At 42.3% G+C, this 20,779-nt stretch overlaps 1 protein-coding gene across 1 annotated transcript in view; it reads right to left on the bottom strand.

Annotated features, from left to right (window-relative positions):
- The window catches only part of FER1L6 (fer-1 like family member 6), a 289,857-nt gene extending 275,222 nt beyond the window's left edge, over window positions 1-14,635 (bottom strand). Inside the window, exon 1 of the mRNA XM_030218883.1 lies at window positions 14,560-14,635. Within this exon, the coding sequence (XP_030074743.1) occupies window positions 14,560-14,579 (20 nt within the window). The 5' untranslated portion in view covers window positions 14,580-14,635. The remainder of the gene's footprint in view (window positions 1-14,559) is intronic.
- Window positions 14,636-20,779: the final 6,144 nt, after the last annotated feature.

Below are 20,779 nucleotides of genomic sequence, written 5' to 3'. Positions count from 1 at the left end.
CAAATTTTGCTGTCAGATCCTAAAATATTGTCATCAACTACTCACACTAATTCAAACTTGAAGGACCAATGAAAGTAAAACTAATGAACTATGACTTCAAACTACACCACTCATAACACCGCCCACTGACAAAAGGTCACAAATGTCTCAAAACAAGCGTACTTAGTCAAACAACCCATGAGCATATATTTATCTATGCAGTACTTTCCTTCAAATGGAAAACCAAGCAAATGAGATTTCTCTGGATGAATGAGTAACAAATGAAATGCTCACTCTTCATCTTGGCCCCACCTAACAAGGCAACTCCACCACTAAATCAAATGATGCATATTGCACCATAGACAGAGGAGGATCAATGAAAGTATTAATGCTCCACCCTAGCAGTTAAGAACATAAGAATATAAGCATTGTCATACTGGGGCAGACCGAAGGTCCATCAAGTCCAGTATCCTGTTTCTGTTAGGATGCATGTAACTAGAAAAGTGAGTAAAAGCAAGAGGGAAATTCACGTGGGTGGAGTATGGGAGAACCATGGCCAACACAATGTACAGAATACTGTCTGTTTCATGTGCCCTTGCCTCATTTAGGCATCCACCATTACACTAGGTCTAAGGCTAGTGTTAACTGTGGGAGCCTAAATTGTAGGCGCGCCAATGCTGGGCTACACTAGCATTCTAATAACAGAATATGGGTGCCTAGATGCCATTGTACAATAGGCCAGTGGTCTTCAGTACTTTTTCAGTTAGGGCCACTTGGGATTCAAAAGAGTTGAAAGACAGTCACCAAATATCTTCCCATATTGGGCCAAGATGCTGCTGACCAGAGTGTGGTAATCAGGGCCGTGCCAACACGGTAAGCGAGGTAAGCACGGCAGGAGGGCACCGTCCTCTGGGGGGCGCCCCGCCGCGCCATGCTTACCTCGCCCTCTCCCATGTCTCAACTGCCCGCCCTCTTCTCCCCCCCACCAACAAGATCCCTTTTAAATTTACCTCCGGCAGCGAACGAAGGCGCAGTGTCCGTGAAGGAGGCGGTGCTCCTGACGTCTCTACTAGTCTTCCCTTCACTCAGTGTTCCGCCTTCTTCTGACATCAAGGAAATGACGTCAGAAGAAGACGGGACATAGAGCGAAGGGAAGACTAGAGACGTCGGGAGCGCCGCCTCCTTCACTGACGCTGCGCCTTCATTCGCTGCCGGAGGTAAATTTAAAAGGGATCTTGTTGGGGGGGGGAGAAGAGGGCGGGCAGTAGGGACATGGCCCAGGGAGCGGGAGGGAAGCGATCACCTTCACGGGGGGGGGGGGGGGGGGGGGGGGCGCGCAACTGTTCGTCTGCGGGGGGGCGCCAACTGATCATTCTGCAGGGGGCGCCACAGACCCTTGGCACGGCCCTGGTGGTAATGACATCCATCACTTTCAGCCTCCTTTTTTAACTTTTCATTTAGCGTATCATCAAGGAGATGGTTGTTTCCATACACATTTTCTCCTTCTATTGAGAAATGCCTTGTCCTTTAAGCATGCAGCTCTTCCTCCCATCCACTTCCCCCTTTCTGAACTAAACTTGGATAGAGAAGCACAGCCTAGTGAGAAAAAAATAGAATGACAATAGGGGCCACCCCAGAGGTCTCCAGGGGCAGCAGTTGGCCCCCAGACCTTGAATTGAAGAACACTGCAATAGGCTGTCACTGCACAGCATCCAGGTACCTAAAAGGAGGCATCAACTTAAAGAATTGTACTTTTATAACTGGGCGCTTACTGAAAAAGGCAAGAAAGCACCTACGTAGGTACTATTTTATAACAACGCCTATGTTTCTTTATAAAATACTAGCAAAGGCAGAAGAAATTGTATCTATATTGCAGGTGTGGACATTTACACCATGCCTAGAATATTTAAGTATGCACATAAATGAGCATATTTTATCATCTACACATGGACTTGATAAGGAGGAGGTGAATCGATTTTTCACTCATTCAAAAGGTATAAAGACCAGGGGACACTCGATGAAATTGCATGGAAATACTTTTAAAACAAGTAAGAGGAAATATTTTTTCACTCAAAGAATAGTTAAGTTCGGGAACTCGTTCTTGGAGGATGTGGTAATGGCAGTTAGCGCATCTGGGTTTAAAAAGGACTGGACAAATTCCTGGAAAAAAAGTCTCTAGTCTGTTATTGAGATGAACATGGGGGAAATCACTGCTTACATAGTAACATAGTAGATGACGGCAGAAAAAGACCTGCACGGTCCATCTATTCTGCCCACGATAAACTCATATGTGTATACCTTACCTTGATTTGTACCTGTCTTTTTCAGGGCACAGATCGTATAAGTCTGTCCAGCAGTATTTCCCGCCTCCCATCACCGGCTCTGGCACAGACCCCGTATAGGTCTGCCCTCCCCTATCCTAGCCTCTCAACCACCAACCCCTCTTCCTCCCGCCACCCAATTTCAGCTAAGCTTCTGTGGATCCATTGGTAGCATGGAGTCCAATATGAGCTGGCACTAAGATATTTTACTTGCTGCCAATGCATGGATATCTGAAGTGTTTTTCCTCGTTGTTTTGAATATATACTTAGAGTGATTTGAGTATCATTTGAATATTATTTGAAATAAGAGATATACAAACAGAGCGACGATTTCAGAAAGCTACCATTTACATGTGTTGATCCGCACAAAGCAGAGGTTTCAAGGGGGTGTTCCTTGGGTGGGCTAAAAATCTACACGTTTATCATCTTACAATGGGAATACACGTATTTGAAAAGAACCTTCCCATCAAATTCTGCACCAGCTGAGAGGCCTATATAGACTGATTTTAAAAAATCTAGTTTTGGCCCACAAGTGGTGATGCATAATAATGAAATGCAAAACAGCTCATTATTATACACATCACACAATGCAGCTTGCATTTAACTTCACAAGTAGTGTTAGTACATCCAGTGGCAGCAGACATTTCACTAATAGAACATGTTCAACATAACTTGGGCTTTTCACATGTAAGTACTGAGAATCCAATCTTGCAACAAACATATATTTGCTGCGACTTTAATTGTAATATTGGATTTCGCAAAACTGCATGTACAACAAGAACTCTTTATTTGTATTTTTTTCAGGTGGTGTTGGGATTTGGGATTTATTAACCGCCTTTAGGAAGAGATTCACCCAAGGTGGTGTACAGTAGGTACAGTTTAACATCAAACTTACAATTTTGTTAACAGCATAACAACAGCTAAATGAACAAGTATAAACATAAATGCAATAAATGAGGTGAACTTGAAAACAGCAAATTGAAACCTAATAATAAGACTACTATGAAACAGGATCAAAAATATACAAATTTAACAGCACTGAAATTCAAATAACAGAGATGTAATACAATGTAAGCATAATAGGGAAAGGGAAATGGGACTTGATATACTACCTTTCTGAGGTTTTTGAAACTACATTCAGGTACTTATTTTGTACCTGGGGCAATGGAGGGTTAAGTGACTTGCCCAGAGTCACAAGGAGCTGAAGTGGGAATCGAAGTCAGTTCCCCAGGATCAAAGTCCACTGCACTAAGCACTAGGCTACTCCTCCACTACCAGCAGTCCATGTAGAAGCCTGCCCTTGCAGATCAGCAGTGCGGCCACACAGGCTTCTGTTTCTGTGAGTCTGACGTCCTGCACATACATACAGGACGTCAGACTCACAGAAACAGAAGCCTGTGCGGCCGTGTTGCTGATCTGCAAGGGCAGGCTTCTACATGGAATGTTGCTAGTGGAATAGCAACATTCCATGTAGAATCTCAAATAGTAGCAACAGAATCTCAAATAGTAGCAACATTCCATCTAGAATCTCCAATAGGGAAAGGGAAATGGGACTTGATATACCGCCTTTCTGAGGTTTTGCAACTACATTTAAAGCGGTTTACATATAAGCGCACAATTAGAACATTCAAATAACATTGCTATGATCCTAATGCTTTTCTACAATACAGCCAAGTACAGATATATAGATGGGGACAAGACCCCCACTGAGGTAAACACAAATGCCCACTCAACAGGTAACTGGCACTTGGAGTAGGTGAAAAAGCTGTCAGGGAAATTTTAAAAAATAGACATGTATTTCCCAGAGTACAAGGGGGGGGGGGGGGGGGGGTTTGGACTGCCTAAACCATGTCAAGAACATGTCCCCTTTAGATCTAGAAATCCAGCAGCATCTACACATGTAAACGACATCACTGTAAAATCAGCAGTTACACACATATGAATGCTACTATTTGCATACGTAGATGACAGCAACCCTTCTGAAATGACAACCTTAATCTTCCTATAAGAGGCCTTTATGCTAAGCTTTATTAAGCAGCTAGCATAGGTTTTACCATGCAGTAGCTATTAGTGAAGACCCATGCTAACAGTGACCACATGTTCAAAAACCAGCCAGAGTGGTATTAAAAAAAATCCACACTAGCTGCTTAACATGGTAGGAGTGGGTTGTAGGTATGAAAGAGTGGAGAGGATGAGTGGATAGTTATCATGACTGCTTATACTATGGCCGCTGGCCCAACTGTCAAAAATAAAGATATGGTGGCGCTGGATCAGCCCCTTCCTGATCATCCCAATAGCTATCTCCATTATTCTTCCAGGAACCTCTGATCTTCCCCAACATTAGTAGCCCAAACCATCAATCCCCTCGCAACATCAGTACCCTTGAACCTCTGATCCTTCATAGTAGAATCCCTCAACATCCACTCCCCCCTCAGAAGAACTCCATCACAAGCAGACCCTGACCCTCCCCCTCCAACACCAGAAAATATGACCATCTCCCCATCCCTTGACCCCCCCCCCCCCCCCCCCCCCCCACTCTGGAATTCACCTAAGGGTTTCCTGGTAGTCTAGTAGCATCAGATAGGACTGGTCCCCCTCCACTGCTTCTGTCTCATCTGGCTCCTAACATCCAACTGGCATCAATGACCCCTAGCAGTAATCTCATGGTTCTTCCACTAAGGGTTATTCTACCATATAAGAAGCAATTGCCCTTATATGAAGGGATTTACCATAGCAGTAGTATCGTGAGACTACCACTGTCACGGTCCTACCATGATTCTGGGGCTGCCACTGCCCACAGAAGCCAGGCACTAGGAGATGCATCCTCTCCAACATTCCCAAGAGTACCATGGGGTCTGCACAGGCATACCTCCAACATTCCCCCAGCCCTAGCGAGTCATTCACAAAGCCAGGGCTGACATCATCGCAGTGGAGTTTTTAATCACCATGAGCTGTTGCTTCTGTGTCTTTGCATCTCCTTCTCTGCCTTGTTCCTGCCAAGCTCCTATGCTGCCTTGTTCCTAAGATGCTGCCTTGTTCCAGAGACGCTGCCTTGTTCCAGAGATGCTGTGAGATACTGCCTTGTTCTTGTCCAGCTATCCTGTTCCTCAGGCATTGCCTCTTTTCAGTGACGCTATGAGATGCTGCCTTGTTCTTATCAAGCTATCCTGTTCCTGAGGTGCTGCCTTGTTCCTGACCAGCTATCCTGTTCCTGAGGTGCTGCCTTGTTCCAGAGACACTGTGAAAAGTTGCTTTGTTCCTGACCAGCTTCCCTGTTCCTGAGACACTTCCTTGCATGCGCAAATTGATTGAGTAATGAGTCCTTAACTGCCAATAATTGGGTACTAACCACCAAATTTTGATGTAATTCAGCATCACTTAGGATTTGCATGTACATCTGGCTGCACACTATTCTATAAGGTATGGCGCCTAACTCTCCTAGCGCGTAACTCAAAACCGGGTGACATCATAGGTATGTCAGGGGCATTCCAAAAAGTTGCATGCATAGTTACAGAATACTGCCTCAGCGCACCTGACTTGGGTACCTACAGTTCAGTGTGGGAATTGGTGTTAAGCACTATTCCATAAAGGGCATGTGCCATTTATAAAAAAACGCTTAGAACCTATTTTTTCAGCACCCATTTTTGAGCCCCATTAATTTATAGAATTCCTCCATTCATATCTCCTGTGTAGGAGGTGGGAAGAGGACACATGTTAACTCTGCATTAGGCAGTTAGCCTGTAGTAAGTACAGTGTGTTAACTGCCAAATGCCACTCTCTGCCCATACCATACCCCCTGATGTGAGAGAGTCTATAAAATACTAAGTGGAGTGGAATGGGTAGACGTGAATCACGTGTTTACTCTTTCCAAAAATACTAGGATTAGGGGGTTCGCAATGAAGCTACTAAGTAGTACGTTTAAACAAATAGGAGAAAATAGTTTTTCATTTAACGTGTAATTAAACTCTGGAATTCGTTGCCAGAGAATGTGGTAAAAGCAGTTAGCTTAGCAGGGTTTAAAAAAGGTTTGGATAATTTCTTAAAAGAAAAATCCATAAGTCCATAAAATGGACTTGGGTAAATCCACTGCATATTCTAGGATAAGCAGCATAAAACTTGTCTTGCTGTTCACCAGGTACTTGTGACCTGGATTGGCCACTATTGGAAACAGGATACTGGGCTTGATGAACCTTCAGTCTGTCCCAGTATGGCAACACTTATATTCTTATGTACAAAAAGCACTTAGGGCTAGATTCAGTAAATGGTGCTCAATGTTAGGCACCAGAAAGATCTGCACTAAACTTTTATTCTATAAAATATGCTCCATGCCAAACACCTTTTTATAGAATAGTGCTTAGTGCCAAGTCCCACACCCAACTTTGGTTGTGAGGACTTATGCCTGCTGAAACCTGATAGAATCCTCGTGCTCAACTGATGGCAGTTGAGCGTGCAAATGACCTTATTCTATTACACCAAATTTTAGGAATGTCCCTTACCCGCCTATGCCCCTCCCATGGCCACACCCTCTTTTCAGTTGCACGCTAGACAATTTAGGCATGCAGTGCTATAGAATAGTGCGCAGGCAGATCCATGGCAAACCTTAATTCATGCCAATTAACATCAATAATTGATTGTTAACAGCTTATTCTCTAATTAGCTTGCATGCAGATCTGGGATCCGCACCCAAATTTTGGGTCCCTTTTACCGAATATGGGGGTTTAAAGATGCACAGTGACAGAGTTCGTGGGAATCCCACAGGAATCTCCTCCAGTGTTGTGGGACCACTGCGGGAACGGAAACAGTTCTGCGCGGTTCTTGTGTGGATGGAAGGAGTTCTTGTGGGGTTCCCATGGGAACAGGCATTTCCATAAAAGGTGCATACTTTGCATACACACCTCCTGTCAGGACATCAGCACTCAGCAACATGGTTTGGGGCAGGCATGCCACTTGGCGCACCTTTTTACTGTGTTGGTGTTGGAGTCCATGAAGCATGAGGCCAGTATGCAATACAAGCAGCCATCATCACTGTCTGCTCTGCTCACTCCCTCCCACAGTCCCACTGCTCCAGAGTCCGTGCAGTGCTGGCGTTAAGGGGATTGAGCTTCTGATTTTGATTTGGATTGGAGATCAATTTTTGCTTCCTTATCGAACTGGGAACCAGAGCACCTTTGCTTCACATGCCAGTGTGGGAGGTATCTCACAGTGTTTAGGGCTGAGCATTGTTTCCAAAACACTAAGCGCAAGGGGGAAGACAGCACGTACTTCACCTACGGGGATGATGCCTCCCCTGTGCTCTAAACAGCAGACTATCACAGGCTTTGAAGTTCCTGTTGCCAGAGTTTGGGGTAGTGAGCTTGCTGGAGGAATTAGAGTCAGGCCCCAAACTCTGGCAGCGGGGACTACAAAGCTTGTGATAGTGTACTGTTTACAGCCCAGGGGAGGAGGAAGGGGGTGTTGTCTTCAAAGCATGCTGCATGACATGAGGGGAAAAGCAACCGCAGGGCAGGCAATGTGGTAGAGAACAGCGTTGGAAGACGTTTTCTGTTGGCGGGGCTGGGGAACCCCTGCCAGCCAAGGTATGTGGAGTTGCGGTGGGGAGCAGGGAGGTGGGGCAAAATGTGACCCCCCCCCCCCAATTTTTATAGTCTGGCTACGTGGCAGTCCAGGGGGGCAGCAGCGACGGACCTTGGTGGGGGGTCTCTCAGTGGTCCTGTTCATAATTAGAGGTATCAGCAGGAAAGAGGAGTTGTTCTTATAGAGGTCACTTCTATGGGCTCCTTCTTTCATAAAGGCATAGATAGAATAGAAGCAGTTCATAGAAGAGCTATAAAAATGATACAGTGCCTGCAAAATGTACCCTCTAGAGACATGCGAAAAGTACTTGCTGGAAGAAAGAAGAGAAAAGGAGATATGAAAGAAACATTCAAATATTTGACAAGCTTGAATAAATTATAAGAAGGTGAAATTTTTAATTTTTATTTATTTAGTTAGTTATTTTTGCAAATAAAAGGTATTTTAAGGACAAGAGCCTGTGATATGAGGTTGGAGAGAGGAAGGATTAAAGGAAAATATGAAAATAATAGCTCTGCAAGGGTAGCAGATGCCTGCAATAAGCTAAAAAAAAAACAGATTTGGTGGAAACCAGTACTATGAAGGAATTCAATCATTCATAGCACAGATAGAGGATAATCTTCATTCTGCTTATGAAATTAATCTTACCATACCAGACTCAAGAAGGTGATGATTAGCAATGACATGGAATCAAAGTATAATTGGTAGAGGTCCTGGAATCTAGAATATCCTGTCTACAGAACTGAGAAATACGTCTGATTACTATACATTTGAACGTGAGTTAAAGAAGTGGTTCTAGTGTAAATACTTGTATTAATATTTATTTTTGTTACATTTGTACCCCACACTTTCCCACTCATGGCAGGCTATGGAGAATTAAGTGACTTGCCCAGAGTCACAAGGAGCTGCCTGTGCCAGGAATCAAACTCAGTTCCTCAGGACCAAAGTCTACCACCCTAACCACTAGGCCACTCCTCACCTTTTTCCTGTGTGGGTGTTGGAGTCCATGAAGCATGAGGCCGGTATGCAATACAAGCAGCCATCATCACTGTCTGCTCTGCTCACTCCCTCCCACAGTCCCACTGCTCCAGAGTCTGTGCAGTGCTGGCGTTAAGGGGATTGAGCTTCTGATTTTGATTTGGATTGGAGATCAATTTTTGCTTCCTTATCGAACTGGGAACCATGGAGGGGCATTTTTGAAAGGACGTCTAAGTCAGAATAGGATGTGCAAGTCAGACCATCCCAAATGACCGTCCATGTCACACGCATTTTTGATCAGGATACAATCTGCTTGAAAATATGTGAGATAAACATCCATGTACTGGAAATCTTCAGCGTGAACATCCATTTTCCAAACTGAAACATCCAAATTTGGAACGAGGGGAGGGGGGAACAAGTGACAGGACAAAAGAGAGAAGAGGAGGCACTCTCTACAAATCGATAAACAGCAGGATCAAAGGTGCCCAAAACAACAACAACAAAAAAAAAACAGGATACCAAGTCAGGAAAAGAAATGTTATTAATCTGTACATTAATAAAGCTTTTTTTCCTGAACTGATATTATTATTATTATTAACATTTGTATAGCGCTACCAGACGCATGCAGCGCTGAACAACTGACATAGAGAGACAGTCCCTGCTCAATAGAGCTTACAATCTAAAAATAATATAGACGGACAAGACAATTAAGGGCGAGGGAAGTACAGGGTGAGAAGGAACAAGGGGAGGTAATTGAGTAGTAGCTAGGAGCGAAACGCAGTGGTAAAAAGGTGGGTTTTCAGCATAGATTTGAAAACAGGTAGAGATGGAGCTAGACGTTCAGCCTCAGGAAGTCTATTCCAGGCATAAGGTGCTGCGAGGGAAAAGGGACGAAGCCTGGAGTTAGTGGTGGAAGAGAAGGGGGACGACAAGAGAGATTTGTCCAATGAGCGGAGATCACAGGGAGGAATGTAGGGAGAGATGAGAGTGGAATTTATAGCTCCATGGAAACAAATTACATTTATGCTGGCAAATTAATAGTAGGTGGCATGTTAAATGGGTTGTGCAAAGTGAAGGATGTGGTGTGAAGGCTTGTTTATGGATTAAGTACAGAATCTTGTTTGCTCACCTCCCAGGGTTGCAGAGAACCAATGAGGAAGACAATACTGAGTTTGATAAGCAGTGAAAACCTTGTGCTGCTACAAATGGCAAATGGGATAGATTCCTACAGTATATACAGAGAAAACTGGAAAGCCTGGATGGGCTGATTCATCATTTCTGCCACCAGACTACTATATATTATAAATCTCAATAAACTGGGGTTTTACTAAGCTACTCCTTGTCAGAACCCAGTGCAGGTAAAATCAAACTGTAGTATGAGCTGCCAAAAAGTGAACACAAGAACAGCCATACTGGCATTGGGATTTACGCCAAGTAAAACATGACCTGAAAGGAAACAACCAAATTTGGTTGCGTGGGGAGGCTCAGCATTATGCCATGAGTGGGAAAGCGTGGGGTACAAATGTAAGAAAAAATAAAATAAAATATACATTGCGGAAAGTTAAGCCTATTCAATAAAATTTAGGCATACTGTAGAGAATACACCTAGGCGTATCTTTTTTACCGTATGGATTTTTCATCTAGCCCCAAGTGCTTAAATTTACATGTTAAATTGATTTCAATTAGTGCCAGTAATTGCTTGTTAAAAAGTCAATTATTGGCACTAATTGGCTCATTATTCAATTAAATTACATATGCAATTTGGGTATGCACCCAAATTTGTGCACGCAATTTTTAGTGCTTTTCATAGAATTAAGGGGATAATGCACATAAGTGTGAGTCCTGTCCATACCTTGCCCAGACTCCATCCATGTGTATTCCTACCTGTGCAATCCGTGCTATGAAAGATATGAGCATATTTACAGAATAATGCTTAGGCAGGATTTTCACACATACATGTGTACATGCCAATATTCTAATGGTGTTTGCACATACATAAGTACATAAGTAATGCCATACTGGGAAAAGACCAAAGGTCCATCGAGCCCAGCATCCTGTCCCCTACAGCGGCCAATCCAGGTCAAGTGCACCTGGCAAGCTACCCAAACGTACATTTTATACGTTATTCCCGAAATTGTGAATTTTTCCCAAGTCCATTTAGTAGCGGTCTATGGACTTGTCCTTTAGGGAATCATCCAACCCCTTTTTAAACTCTGCCAAGCTAACCGCCTTCACTACGTTCTCCGGCAACGAATTCCATAGTTTAATTACGCGTTGGGTGAAGAACGATTTTCTCCTATTTGTTTTAAATTTACTACACAGTAGTTTCATCACATGCCCCCTAGTCCTAGTATTTTTGGAAAGCGTGAACAGACACTTCACATCCACCTGTTCCACTCCACTCATTATTTTATATACCTCCATCACGTCGGCTCATAACAGTCTGTGCATACTTCATAGAACTGCCACATCTGTTTTATCAAACTTCTATATCATAAATGAAGTAAGACTAACACCCCTAAAGTTTTCAGATGATCTGTCTTACAACCAGAGTCAACAGTTTGCTTTGAGTCTGGGAATCAGCAGCAAAGAATAGCCTGATTTCTGTACTTCACAACTTCCCAGAGTACACCAGCCTATCCCCCATCCACCTGTCAGCAGTGGGTTCCATATAACATCTTCTTGGTGTTATAGGTTTTTTACAGTACTCATATGGGAATTGACAAATGCCTGCATCCTTTTACTGTCCACGGGCTTCTTTTACAAAGCCGCTCCTGCGCGGCAAATGAGAGGAAGCCCATTCAATTCTTATGGGCTTCCTCTCATTTCCTGCACCAGGAATCACTAGCAGGGTTTAGTAAAAGAGGCCCCATGTCTTAGGATAAGAAAACGGGCATTAAAATGAACCTGGAGGTAAGGGACAACATGAGTAACATAGTAAGTGACGGCAGATAAAGACCTTGAATGGTCCATCCAGTCTACCCAACAGTCACAGTCATTATCAATTCAAGATTTAAAATCAACAATGAACGTGATATTATTTACTTAATCATGGTCTTTCTTTGATGTTTCTGGGACATAGACCATAAAAGTCCACCCAGCTCTGTCCTTATGTTCCAACTACTGTAGTTGCCATCAAAGCACACTCTAGCCTACCCAGTATCCGTTCTGTGGATAAATCTCTCTTGTCTGTCCCCTTCTCCTCTACTGCTAATTCCAGACTCCGTTCCTTTTATCTCGCTGCACCTCACGCCTGGAATAGACTTCCCGAGCTTGTACGTCTAGCCCCGTCTTTGGCCGTTTTCAAATCCAGGATAAAAGCCCACCTCTTTAACGCTGCTTTGGACTCCTAACCACTACTCACTCGCCCTGTACCCTTTTATCCCCACCTCTTTAATTCCCTTACCTCTTAGTTGTTCTGTCTGTTTGCCTGTCCTATTTAGATTGTGAGCTCTTTGAGCAGGGACTGTCTTTTCATGTATGGTGTAGTAGCAGTAGTATTGTCAATCTTTAATTAATGCACCCGCTCTTCAGTCTTATGTGGCTAAAAGCACTAGTAAATTAAAACTATTCATGAGAAAAATAGGTCTGATAATAATATTTATCGTTTTTGTTATTTTATTCTTTGTGGACCCCTTTTACCAAGCTGCGGCAAAAGGGGGCCGACGCTGGTGTCGGCTCGTGTTTTACATATGCACTGAGGCCCCCTTTTACCACAGCTGGTAAAGGGGAAGGTCTCCATTCCTGCAGGAAATAGCTGGGCAGCAAGTAAAGCACTTGCCACACGGCCATTTTTGGGGGGAGCCCTTACCGCCACTCATTGAGGTGGCAGTAAGGGCTCCCATGCTAGCCCAGCGGTAACCGGGTAGTGCGCGGAACTGCCCGATTACCACTGGGTACAGTCCAGTGATACAAAAGTAAATACATTTTTGTAGAGCCAGAAGTGACGGCACGGTAGGGGTTGGAAGTACTGCCGCTTAGTAAAAGGGTCCCTTAGATTTATGATTCTCCTTTCTACTATCAGAGCTCAAAATGAGGAGCAAGATAATATACATACAGGAAGAGATTATAAAATAACTAACAATAAATGATAAAGTAGTCAAATTAAAATGTAAAAATCATTGATCATTTTATGTTATTATTTTTATTTATTGCACTTGTATCCCACATTTTCCCACCTGTTTGCAGGCTCAATGTGGCTTACAAATGTCTATTATGGCAACGCCATTACAGTAACAATAAGAGTAATAGATAAGGAAGAATATTATTCAAATTTAAGTAACATAACAATAATAAAAATAACATAATTAAATCGAAGCACTTTCTCAGAAGTATCCATAAAAATTACCAAAACCAAAATAATTTAAATTTGTGATGATTTATAAATCACTCAATACCTGAAAAACAGGATCTAAGTAGTGTACAAAACATAATAATAGACCATAAAACTATAACATAAATAAAAAGCATAAGCTAATACCAATTGACCCATTTGCTCTTCCTTCACAGTACCCCAGGACATATAAATAATCAAAGCCTGCCGAACAATTTCTCAATAACCAAGTTTGTGATTTCCCTCTGAAGACTTCTGTTCTTTCTGTAACAGTCCATTATACCTCTATGAGTTTGGGGCAAAATATTAAGGAAGGAAGGATTTTTAAAAAGAAATTTGCAAGTTCTTGGCCTTTTTCAATTTTGGTACCAGAATATGTGTTTATCTTTAAGCATCTTGGTATCTTCAAGTTATTCATACCTGCAACCTTGTTCTTATCATTATCGTATTGTTAGAATGACTGGTTGTTGCATGTGCTAAACGCAGGTAGGGCCCTTATGCACCTTTGTAAAAGGATCCCTTAGCAAATGCTAATCATTAGTGTGCACAAAAAACGCTACTGCGACTTAGTAAAAAAAAAACCAGAGTATTCTATGAATATCATTTTGGAAGTACTTAACCTTTCCTTACTATGGAGAATTGAGAATGTAAAAGTAAACCGTTCTATACCATAATACTGGTGGAGTTCAAGCACATCTGGAATACATACAGGAGCCCTCGGGGGAAGTTATCAGCACGGGTAATGTTAAAATGGATTCTTTTATATTAACACCAGTTAATAATCACTTGGACTCAATTCTATAAAATGGGACCTGTGCTAAAATAGTCTGAGTTAGTGGTAAAATAACCCATCTTAATGGTAGTCCAAATTGATAAGTTCCTCCCTTAGGATTAGAGCAAGGGAGATCATCACAAAACTAGCAAAAGTTGTGACAAAATAGCAGGATGAACAAAATGGCAGACTGGGAGAGCCACAATAGTCCTTTTCAGCTGATATTTTCTATGCTTATTTTCTCTGCTAAATCACAATTTTTAAAGAACTTGCTAAAATGTGAAGTATTTTGTTAAACTATTAGGATAAAATGTCTATTAAAAAGCACCTTTGCATTGTTTGTTCAGGTCACAAAATATTTATGTGGAAAATTGAATAGTTATAAATTAATCCATATTTATTTGAGAGACATGAATTAAAGTTCTAATTCTTCACTTTTTAAATACAAGGCATTAAAAACAATACAAGTGATTATAACACTGTCTTCTCTCCAATAAAAAAAATGCATTCAGTCTCACACAGATGTGTGTAATAAGCTTATTTCCTGACCAATTCAAAATGAGTAAATCCTCCAGTGGATCTGAGTGCAATATTTGATACCGTACCTGCTCTCGTCAGGCTCCATGCTGCTTGGGAATGCGTTCAAGTGGTTGCCGTTTCCCCTTTGATTGTGCTCACCGTGCCATAGCTTTACTTGAGACTCAGGGAGCTCTGCGTCTGATGTGACCAGTTAGTCAGGTTTGCAGACAAAAAGCAGGCAGCCAGAGCCAAACCTCTCACAATGTAAACATTAACTTGATATCATGTTGGATGCCCATGAAGAAGAATGTTCATAACATTCTCTTATTCTCTTTGGGGTCCTTTTACTAAGGTGTGCCAAAAAGTGGCCTGTGCTGGTGTAGACACATGTACTGGGCGCACGCAAGTCCATTTTTCAGCGTACCTGCAAAAAAAGGCCTTTTTTGGCCAAAAATGGATATGTGGCAAAATGAAAATTGGTGTGCATCCATTTTGGGCCTGAAACTTTAGCGCCACCCTTTCACTTAACTGTAAGGTCTCATGCGTTAACCGGGCAGTAATCGTTAGTGCGCGTGCAATGCCCATTACCACCCAGTTAGCACCGTACGCCAGAAATTTTCCAGCGCGCATAGTGGGCATATGTAAAAAAATGAAATTACTGCCCGGACCACGCAGTAGCCGGGTGGTAGTTCTGAACTGGCGTGCGTAGGCGCCTATGCGGCTTAGTAAAAGGGCCCCTTTAAGAGTAAGCCAGTATATGGAGGTTGCCATGTTAGCCCACTTGGACAATATTTCAAGATTAGATCAGTAAACTGTGACTAATGGTAGAGGCATGACCCAACACATTACATGTTTTCTCATCAAAATGTCCACATGCATACATGCTATTTTCTAGCTACACTTCCCAGAGCTATCCCTGCTTTTCCTGTCACAAGTGCAGCTTTTCTGTATCCCTCTCCCAACCTCTCCTGTCTCCACTGTCTGTCCTCCTACCATAAACCCACTTCCACTTGTCTCTGCCCCCTCCAAGAGGCCTTTTCTCCTTTCCCATTTTCTTTCATGTTATTCCCTAAGTGTATTATCTAATGCACTGCACCTAAATTTTAATGCGTGCAGGCAAAAAGGGGTGTGGTTATGGTTGCGGTAATGGGCATTTTGTGGGTGTTTCAAAATTTACTCATTTTTTTAAAGAATATGGCGCTCTGTGCCTAAATCTACATGCTGGGATTTATGCCACATTTTCATTGGTATAAATGGAGGTGCATAGTTTTAGGCGCTGTGATATCAACTAAGCGTATTCTAAATATAACGCCTAAATCTAGGCACTGCTTATAGAATGTGCTAAGTCAGAAATGTTTTCTGTGTGGATTTTCTAGGCACCATATATAGAATCTGGCCCTAAGCGTGCCCCATTGTGGTGCTTACATCCTGGATCCAATTTATAGAATTGACCCCTAACTGCTAAGGCTGAACAGCTGTAGCAGTGTGAATGGCCAAAAAGCTCCTCGGCCGATAAACACGCCCCAGTCCCACCTTCACCACGCCTCTGACATGCCCCCATCAAGTTTGTTCATTCCCGCGACGGAGTGCAGTTGAAGACGCCCAAAATCGGCTTTCGATTATACCAATTTTGGTGCCTTTGTGAGATGGGCACCCATCTCCCGATTTTGGGTGAAATCTGGGCGCCCATCACTTTCGAAAATAAGGCCGACAGTATCCTGGTTGCTGCTTTCAGGAGCTACAACCCTCCTTTACAGTTAAGGGACTCCTCACTCAGGATTTCCCCTTTTTCTCCTCCTCCTCTTCCTCATCTCTTGTCAACCAAAGACCTCTCTATGAACATAATTTCAACCTTTACCCCCTTTGCAACTCTTCCTCACTTGTCATTCTCTATAAGGGCAACTCCTTTCTTCTGCATTCTATTTCCAAACCACTCCCCATGGGCTGGGCCTCCTTCCACCCAAGGACATCCTACCATTTCAGCCCTCTATCAGGGACCTCTCTCTCCCCAAGGCTCTGGAAAAATCTATCACTTTAGTAATACCCATTTCCATGTATATTGCACAAACAATTCTCAAATATTGCTAACTTAATCTAGTTTTCAACTTTTAATAGCAATGACTAAGATTTTCCTACCTGAATGCACTAACCAAGAACTTCAATGATTATCTAATATCAGATAAGTACCATTAAGAAATGTTCTTTATAACTATTTTCCAATTAAATAAAAATACTTGATTCTTTTCCAAAAAAAAGTTTTTTCCAGGTTTCCCATGGATTTCCTAAAACAAGAACTTTTAATTTACTGTGTGTGTGTAAGTATATGCCCTTATGCCACTACTGCTGCTTAAAGAAGCATTGCCCTTTGTTATAGTCGCTTATCTTTCTCTTCTTCTTTCTCGTGTTGGCTCTTCTTCTTGCTTGTGGTGGACGCCTGATGTCTACTTCTGTAGTCTGTGATGCAGTGTCTACCTAAACTCCTTCAGAACCTTTGGAAAACCTACTGCTCTGTCTTTAATTAAATTAATAAAATAATCAAACTCCCTATTCTTTATGATGTGAGCTAGAGTGTCTCATTCATGGTATACCTCTTTCTTCTGGTATTTGTGTTCACTACGTATTTCTCAAAAATTAAAATTAAAATTAAATGAATTATTAACTGAACTTTTTATCTGTGTTCTCTCTCAGCACTTTCATCATTATCAAATATGATGTACATCAGGGGTGAGCAACTTCAGTCCTCAAGGGCTGCAACCCAGTAGGGTTTTCAGGATTTCCCCAATGAATATGCATGGGATCTATTTGCATACAGTGGAGGCAGTGAATATAAATAGAACTCTTGCATATTCATTGCAGAAAACCTGAAAACCTGATACGATTGCAGCCCTTGAGAACCGAGGTTGCCCACCCCTGGTCTACATCCACAGCTCACTCTCTAAGCCTTTTACAATTCTTGCAAAGCAGGTCTAGTTTTTCTACTTAAATAGCTGATGATCTTAAGTAAAGTTTTTCCTCTCACAACCACACTTTCATTCACACCAGTGCTATTACATAGTTTTTCCCTCTCCCTCTTTCCGGCCCTTTTAATTAAAATTCAGTCTGAAATGTTTTTCTCTCTGGGAAAAATCAGAATCACTCCTTTCACTCTTAGTATTTCTCGCCTAAGTGGATCCCATGCTCCAAACAAAGGTATTTTCCTCTTGACAGCACCTCTCCCCTTATTACAGAAGTAAATCAGGCCAAACTACTGTTCCAGTTCTTCTTAATTCCACTTCTGTAATAGACATGAAATTTTGCTAATTCGCTTAATGCTGTTCCTATAAGCTCTCCCTCTTGAGAATAGGTCACTCTCACACTTCTGTTCTCTCTCTTTCAGACCTTTTCCCCTTATCTCTGACAGACACACAAAAATGCATCCACTCTGGTTCTGCAGTCACCGTTTATTTCTCCAAGTTCTAAAACTGACATTTCCTAGGAAACTGTGACATTCTCCCTCCTATTTGGCAATCTCCTCGGAGATTCCATGGAGACAACAATCAGGCTTCAAATGTTACCTTGAGTTTTGGCTCGGTTCCCTAATTGTGAACATGGAACATTAAAGTGATTTCAAACCAACGCTGAACTAGTAGGCCTTTTTCAATTAAATGTTATGCTATTTCAGAATTTTATCAATAGAAAGTAGTCATGAATTTCAGTCAGTCTTCAAAACCATTTAAGTAAAACTCCTGTCCCAGTTATCCAAGTTTAAACCACCTTTCCTGCACTCCAGAACCTTAAAACCATCAATATATTTTAATGTCCCATAAAATCACTGTAAAACCACTCACATCCAAATATATACTCACCAATCATTTCAAATCAGTACCTCAAATTCCTCAGTAGCACCCCCCATCTCGAAAACCTATTATGGGTACTGTCTCTTTAAAGCTCATTTTTCTGTCACTCTCGAAGCTCCAGTTTGGCTTCGCAGGACCCCTCTGTGTCCCATCAGGTGATCCCATGTCTCTAGTGCCACTACTGTACCCCAAACACTAAGTTTTGCTGCTGGGCCACTGAAGAAAGTTTCTCATTTTGGTGGTTAAAAGGAAAAGGGAAGGCAGAGTGATTAACATATTGTCCAGTTATTTACACTTGAAAAGATTAAGAAGGCCATAACTACTACTACTACTACTTCACATTTCTAAAGCGCTACTAGGGTTACGCAGCGCTGTACAATTTAACATAGGACAGTCCCTGCTAAAAGGAGCTTACAATCTAAAGGACAAATGTACAGTCAGTCAAATAGGGGCAGTCTAGATTTCCTGAAAGGTATAAAGGTTAGGTGCAACATTGAAGAGGTGGGCTTTGAGCAAGGATTTGAAGATGGGTAGGGAGGGGGCTTGGCATAAGGGCTCAGGAAGTTTATTCCAAGCATAGGGTGAGGCGAGGCAGAATGAGCGGAGCCTGGAGAAGGCCATAACTCACTGTGTTGTCTGACTGGATGGTTAGAAGTGGAATTTTTTCTACAGAAACTGAGTCTGAAATTATTTATCAAGAGTCACTGATTAAAGATAATGCAGAGCCTTGGAGGAGTTATAGAAGATTTATTTTTCATCTAAAGACAAACTACGGCTCTTATGCAACATAATTTAGTCGCTTCCGTTCTGAGAAACTGGGGAATGCCAGCAAAAAGAACAACCTTCACTTAATTAACTTTCCTAAAGCCTTACATGTCACTGTCAGATGATAATAGCATGAAAATGCCAATGTACACATTTACATCTGCTTCAAAACTGGTACGTGCTGTACGGGTGTATCCACGCATTTTATAAAATACACACATACATTGCAACGTTACCCCAGTCCATCTACCTTTCCATAGCATGCATATAAAAAAATGCTTTAAGTGGCCCCATGGTTTTATAAAAGACCTTTTCTGTACATAAACCTGGATTTACATGCAGGAAAACCTTTATAAAATTACTTCCCACATGCGGAGACTATTGCAAATTTCAGAACCAGTGATACCGCTCCCTGCAGCCAAAAGAGGTGGGGAAACCTCAAAGAAAAGCTATTCAAATCTACCTTGCTTTACAGATTGATCTGGAACTCAGGTGCTGACACATAAAGGTAGCCGTAAAATACCTCTGAGCTCGCTTTCTCAAAATTGCAGCGTCCAGCCCCAGCCCGGTGCCATTTTGAGAAGCCAGGCCCAGAACCAGGAGGGAGGAAGCATTGCTCCTGCCCTCCTGCCTTCAACAGAGGTATATGTATGCGAGGGGAGAGAGGGAGGTCACTAGACTACCAGGGAAATTTTTGTTTAGGGGGCCTGGAGTGGGTGTGGAAGGGGTTGGAGTGCATTGGACCACCAGGGATATTTTGTTCGGGGGGCTCCAGAAGGGAGTGCAGGGGGGTTGGGGGTCCACCAGACCACAAGTTTGCTTTGGAAGGGGTGCAGGGGAATTGGTGTCTACTGGACCACCAGGAAAGTTTTTAAAGGTCTTGAGGGGGGGGGATGGGTCACGGGATCAGGGGTCCATGAGCGCTATACAGTGCAAGCAGACTGCTCCCCATAAGGACAGGTCCATACCTGCCGTAAACGTTTTCATGTTAAATGTAGGCGCTCAGGTCTATGCTTTGCTCAGAATACTCATTTTAATACCAATGAGCAGAATCCCTTTGTGCAATACACGGTAAATAACGTTTCCTTTAGACAGGTTACAGCTGGTCTGAAGAAAATCTTCCAAGCATGGTAAGCTTTGTGCATCGGGCCCTTATTCTTAAAGCATGCAGAGAAATTCAGGTTAAGCACAAGAAGTTTTTAGCTATGCACCAGCAGATAACATCACCGAAGGAAAAAGTGTAATTATTTGTTGAATATCCCTAGAAATCAAACAAAATAAAACATGGAAAAGAAAATAAGATGATACCTTTTTTATTGGACATAACTTAATACATTTCTTGATTAGCCTTCGAAGGTTGCCCTTCTTCGTCAGATCAGAAAAGGGCAACCTTCGAAAGCTAATCAAGAAATGTATTAAGTTATGTCCAATAAAAACAGTGTCATCTTATTTTCTTTTCCATGTTTTATTTTGTTTGATTTCTATTGATTACCTTTAAAAGTGGACTAACACGGCTACCACACCTCTCTATTGAATATCCCCGTAAGTTCTTAGGATCCTGTTTACTAAGCCGCACCATGGGCGCGCTAGTGTTTCTAGCGCACGCTAAAAATTAGCATGCGCTAAGACTAGAGACACCCATAGGAATATATGGGTGTCTCTAGCATTTAGCACGTGCTAATTTTAACATGCGGTAAAAACGCTA

Source organism: Microcaecilia unicolor, chromosome 1, assembly GCF_901765095.1.
Source record: "Microcaecilia unicolor chromosome 1, aMicUni1.1, whole genome shotgun sequence".
In the NCBI taxonomy this organism is placed as follows: Eukaryota; Metazoa; Chordata; class Amphibia; order Gymnophiona; family Siphonopidae; genus Microcaecilia; species Microcaecilia unicolor.
Note: the sequence above shows the minus strand (reverse complement) of the source record. Positions and strands in the feature narration are given on the sequence as shown.